The 6,244-nt window shown below is 37.7% G+C and overlaps 1 protein-coding gene across 1 annotated transcript; it reads right to left on the bottom strand.

Annotated features, from left to right (window-relative positions):
• Positions 1-1,073: 1,073 nt before the first annotated feature.
• On the bottom strand, positions 1,074-5,189 carry LOC107550076 (uncharacterized protein KIAA0895-like; the record flags this gene model as incomplete). Its single annotated transcript, XM_016231302.1, has 5 exons — positions 1,074-1,303; positions 2,155-2,252; positions 2,789-3,094; positions 4,432-4,566; positions 4,994-5,189. Coding segments are annotated over 5 exons (894 nt in total), but the record flags the coding sequence as incomplete, so codon positions are not given.
• Between the last annotated feature and the right edge of the window lie 1,055 nt (positions 5,190-6,244).

Raw genomic sequence — 6,244 nt, 5'->3', positions numbered from 1 at the left:
AATAATGAGCCTTTAGCCTAACCATGCCTATAGCCTAAAGCTTGCCACAGCACACCACAGAAGAAATTATTATGAATGCATCAGGGAAAAAACAGCAAGAAGACTGCCTTAACATCATAATACTTCATTGATAAACTAGTGTTTTCTGAATTTTCGGCTGCAGTGATGAAGTCAACGACACGACACTGACTCGTCATCTCCACAGTGGACATGCACGTTTCATACGGATTACATCATCTGTAATGATAAAATATTTGTTTTCCATTTGAATTGGTTCATTTAAAAGTAGACATTTTGCTTTCTATACTTTTCATGTCTGTGAGATAAGCACAGAGTATCGGTTCCTTTTCTTTTTTTCTTTTTTTTTTGACACGCTCAAGTTCACAGAGACCTAAACGGCAGAAAGCGCACCCTACTTGTTTTCATTATTTTACAAAAGCACAACGTTTTGTTGTTATTGTGAGTGCACACAAATAAAAGCAAACCTTTTAGAGATTCGAAAGATGTATTACTCTTATCTGTATGATATTTTAAGTTAAATGCAAATGATTGCACCGTGGTGTTATGCTGAATTCTGCACCCCTGCCAGATTATGCACCCCCTTGTTGAAGTCACTAACTGATTGCCTAATCCTAACCCCACCCCTAACCCGGACCCCTCCCCCACACCTACTCATAAACCTACAAGCGAGCGGCCATGTAATGATGCTACTACTTACATGTTTCAGATGATAAGCCACATTTGCGGTCCCAAACGAATGTCCTGACCGATGTACTATAATTACCACATAGACCAGCTGTTAATCATCTGTCCGTCACAGACTATGTGACTTCGCCACTTCCTGTGGATTTTTTTGTCCCTGCGTCTAAGCGTCTAACACAATTTTGATCGACTAAGCCTCTTCTCGTTGACTAATGGTTAGTCTACTATTAGGGGGCAGCCCTACCTAAGTGTCATTTAAAATAATTAGAAAATTCTAAAATATTTAATGCTTCTAAAAATAGGCTTAATTTTTTATGCAAAAAGTAATTTCATCTTTCTTTCTTTAGTTTTTTAGCTTTCTTTGTTTTTTATTTATGAATGGTAACGTATGACCTGGACAGGCTTTGTGAGATTCATGCTGGAGGTCAGAGGTCACATAAGTTCAGATAAGTGTGCACAGCTCCTCATCGGTTAACTGGTTGACCTCCATGATTTTGTGAAGCTGTTCCGTGTAGCGCGCTTGGTCCTGCAGGAAGTGAGGAATCCGCACGTGCTCCAGCAGAGCCAGACTCTTCAGACGCTCCACGTCCTCATAAGACACCTGCACAACACACACACACACAGTTAAAAATATGGCTGCATGATTGTGGGAAAAAATGTAAATGTGATTTTTCACTCGTTAAACTAGCAAACTTGTATTTTGACAGAAAACCACAGGGAGCCCTTAAAGCTTCTCTTTTGCGCTTCACATTTTAAGTATGGGAAGATGACTGGCTCATGTTTTGTTCCCAGTTGCTTGTTAAAGACACTCAAACTCAAAGCAGACGCAGAGATGGAGTTCATGTTGAGCAGCATCTACTGTGAACTGATCCGAGAAGCTAAAACATGGATTATGAGCTGCTCACATGTAAATGAACACAGTGCTGCGCTTCACTGAAACATGCAACGCATATATTTCTGTCTGCCATTCTGTCTGTTTAGCATGGTAATATACACGCTGCTGTGAGAATGTAGGAAATACTGCTGCTGAACAAAAAAAAATATTTGAAATAACTCGTGCATATAACATACATGAAATCACCCCGTAGAGATCTATACAGGGGGAGCTGGGGAAGATGGAGGGTTTCTGAAGTGCGCTGGAACTGCTCCAGCAAGCACTAGCTGAATATTTGTATGTTAAGCAGCAAGCTCAATAGCTGCTGATGTGAAAAGAAACCAATCAGCTGCGCCATGTGAATGATGATGTAATTATAGCAGATTGAGTTCGAACCTATCGGCCTGCATCATCTAGAATTTCATGATAAATCAAATCTTTGTATTCATTTAATGGAATATTGTGATTTTGGTTTCATTTCGAATTAACTGCGCAGCAAAAAAAAAATCAAGTTAAAAATAAACTGTCAGTAAAGTATCACTAAATTGTGCATTTGAACATGTTGACTTCAAACTGACCTTGCCCAGAGCCATGAGCAGCTGGAAGTCAATCTTGTCTCTGTGCCTGAGGATCTTCAGGATGCCATCTAGATAAACTTGGTCTTTACTGAAACAACCTTAATAACAAAAATATTTGATTATTTACATGCATAAACACAATGATAATTCTGTAAGTCATTAAGCCTGAGAATCAGGAATAGTGGTTGACCGATATATTGCCAAGGCCGATATATCAGCTAATAATTGGCATTTAAAAAAAAAAATATCAGCACTGTTTAGTAATTGTTGGTTACATTGTTTTCCTTTCTTTTTATTCATATTTGTAACAATTTCTTTATTTGTGAAAAATACTGTAATATAATTATAGAATCATTGCCATCTAAATAAATATTTTTACCTTACAGATACATTTTTTTATCAAGTTCAAAATTAGTTTTCATATTTATTAATTTTCAAATTTAGTAAATATTATGTAAAATAAATATGTTTAATTTCAGCAATTGTTATACAGGTTTTTACTATCTTTAAATTAAACAGTGTGATATCAAATATATATCTGCTTTATATCGGTCATCAGCCACCCTCCTCTATAAGATATCGGCATCAAAAACATCCATGTAGGCTGACCACTACTCAGGAGGAAGTGCTGTACCTGGCAGTGCTGTGTCGGTCTGTCCTTGTTTGGTTCTGACGCAGTAGTCCCATCGTGTGTTGGGGTCGTGGACGAATCGGCCCAGGTTGTGAAACAGCTGTGAGAAGGACATGCGGCTGGCCTGGTAGACGGTGTAGTAGAGCAGGGTGGCGTGCCACAGGGTGGGGTCCTTGCGGAAGAGCACGCTGTGGATGCTGGCCAGACCCTCCTCAGTGGAGTTGATGGGCCGCAGACCGTGTTTCTTCCTGCCGCCGCCGCTGCTCCACGGCTGGTGACTGTTGTTGATGCCGCGGAAGAAGTGCGTACCTGTGTGACAGATGAAGGCGGGTTTGCTTTAGCAACCAAATCACAACAATCTGGATTCATTCAATCACACTGGAAGTTCATCCAAATTAATAGCCACTATAATAACTATTAATAATTTGTAGTTAGCAAATTAATCTCACTGTTATCATTTAATACACAGAGGCCCCCACTGTCCACAACAATATTCGAAGAACCATTACTTTGAAGGATGAATGAGCAGGATGTTTAAAAATATGTTTTAATCAATATTTCTACCAATAACAATAATTTAGAGTGTGGCATAACTTAAGAAAATGCAAGTATAAGCAAAATTAATAGAGATGCTTTAATCATCATTTACGATATATCAAAATGTAGATGACGCTTGAATTTAGTAAAGCAGCTAAATTCATTCACGATTATGAGCTATTGTCACACTACTTGTGATATCCTTTTAGCATACTAAAATTACACTTTAGTTTACTTTTAAAAAGCAGTACTTATTATGGAAATAATATAAATATACTTCAATATACTGTAATATGATATACTTTAAAAGAATAGACTAAATGTAAGACACTGAAATTGTATAATAGTTTAAATTTATATTAAATGCAATTAGCTTTTTTACCCCGCTTAAGTAGGACTTAAGTACATCTTTTTGTCATTTCATATACATGTGCTTTAGTATGTTATTCAACACATCAAAATAAGTGTACTACTTTAAAGCACGACAAAATATTCTTAAAATGTACTTTAAAGTAAAACTTGGAATTTGACATTATAAAATGCACTTTTGAAGTGTTAAGAAAGTCAGGATTGTCTCTCTTTAAGTACAGTTAATGTGTTCTTTTATTTTAAAAATATTATATGATCTGCAAGTACAGTTCTTTTAAATGGACTTTCAATATTTGAAGTACACTACAAGTGCACTAATAATACAATTAACCACACTTCTTTTTCACAAGGGACTCGCTTGTGACTACTGAACATATCTTTACCAAAACATTACAAATAGTTGCTAGGTTATGTCTCCAGCAGCCAACCCCTGATTTCTGAGCAGACAATCAGAGGACGTGAAGGAGAGAGAACACACAGCGTGGGAGTGTAATTACTGTGGTCCTGACACTGAGCTCTGATACGTTTAGGCTGTAATAGTCCATGACAGCAGGAACACAAGCTGTTGCCGACATGGACGGCTGATTTTCCTGGGGTGACCGAGACACGATCCAAAGTACAGAACACAAGGGACTGGAGCTGGTGGATCGTGTAAGACTTGAATGGGTCTCACTATTCTATTCAGTTCTCCAGTAGGAGACTCAATGGACTGTCAGATGCTGACATAGACAAACACGCACTGATTTCATGCCTCAGCATCCCCTCCAGCCACTGCTCTCTGGCAGCAGAGATGTTAATGGTGAGTGTAGGTCTGCTGTTCACCACAGTCATAGATGCTCTGGACAGGAGGTCATCAGTAAGATTAACCACAATCTGCAGAGAGAGGAATTTCTACATTCAAATGTCTCTCACAATAATAAAAAATATCAATAAACTACACTACCATTCAAAAGATTGGGGTCAGTAATAGCAGCAAATCAGCATATTAGAATGATTTCTGAAGGATCATGTGACACTGAAGACTGGAGTAATGATGCTGGAAATTCAGCTTTGCATCACAGGAATAAATTACATTTTAAAATATATTCAAATAGAACAGTTATTTTAAATTGTAATAATATTTATAATATTTTACTGTATTTTTGATCAAATTAATGCAGCCTTGGTGAGCATAAGAGACTTCTTTCAAAAACATAAAAAAATCGTACTGACCACAACATTTTTGATGTTCATGAGATTTTTTTGGTTGAATTAATAGTGGAGTTAACTGTGGATATGCATAACGCTTTTTCTCTCTCCCCTCTCCCATGCATCCTTCCTTCTCCATGTATTTTTTGACATGGTACCAAATTCGGCTCTTGGTGAGGAGGTTTCCTCCAGTAGCCTGTTCAAACTTCTCATAGGAGCCGTATTTCTGCAGGGCCAACTCCATGATCCGCACAGCCTGAGATGACAGCAAACACTTAAAGATGAGCAACAGGAGATAACTTTTACAAATTCAGCAAAGCAAGGCCTCATTGGTGGTTTAATTGTTTTTGTTTATGCCAGGGGTCATTCTTTTAAAAACAGATACCATCGCACTTTAGATTTTTGATTCTAATATAAATGTTTTACTTTACAATACTTTAAATATTAAATCTGAATTTTTTCTTTATTTAACTAATGAATAATTCATGTATTTTTATATGTCGATTTTCCAATTTTCCAATAAGGTTCCCTTGTGTAGAAATGTACGATAGTAGGACTGATATTTGGGGCTTTGAGATAAACTCTGGCTGTGTAATGCAGAGGCATAGCTCAAAATAACGCTCGATTGTTATGTCATGAATGTACAGACCTCAGTAAATAACTAGGCCATAGCTGGGACTTGTGCGGTGTGGATTTATGAAAACTGATTTGTGATATGTCAGGATATGCCTTAGGTTGATCCACAGTGAGCTCGGCACTCTGAGATAATCAATATAATGGTCGGAAATGAATCCATTTATCCTTTGCGGCAGCACACAAAGCTCTAAAACAGCCACTATATCCTACTATACGTTCATTTAAACATTATCCAACTCGCTGGTAAAATATAACTTGCTATGTTGTTTTTGTTGGTTTTTGCAGCCAGGAAAACTATTATGGGATATCTGATCCCCTGTACAAAGTGCTCTGTGTTGCTCTCACAGTGTTGGCTCTGTTAATAGCTAGCAGGAAACTGAATTAAATTGAATTAATGAACTCCTTCAAGGGTTTATTAGTCTGATTGTTTTGTTGGCAGCACCTACAGTTGTAGCACATTGCTTTAAGCTGCTGAGCCTGAGACACAGCTATAAAGGTAAAGCACCTGTTTCTAACTTAATCAATGTTGAACGTATAGAACTAATGAGTCAGAATGTTTTTTAAGGAGCAATTCCTTACAGGACTGTGACCTTACACCCAATTCCTGGAGGGCCACGACCCTGCAGAGTTTAGCTTCAACCCTAATTAAACACATCTGATCCAGCTAATCAAGTTCTTCAGGATTATTTGAAAACTACTGGTTTGTGTGTTGGAGGAGGGTTGGAACTG

This window comes from Sinocyclocheilus grahami, unplaced genomic scaffold (genome assembly GCF_001515645.1).
Source record: "Sinocyclocheilus grahami isolate Dianchi unplaced genomic scaffold, SAMN03320097.WGS_v1.1 scaffold387.1, whole genome shotgun sequence".
Lineage (NCBI taxonomy): Eukaryota > Metazoa > Chordata > Actinopteri > Cypriniformes > Cyprinidae > Sinocyclocheilus > Sinocyclocheilus grahami.
The sequence above is the reverse complement of the archived record's forward strand: the minus strand, read 5'-3'. Positions and strand labels throughout refer to the sequence as shown.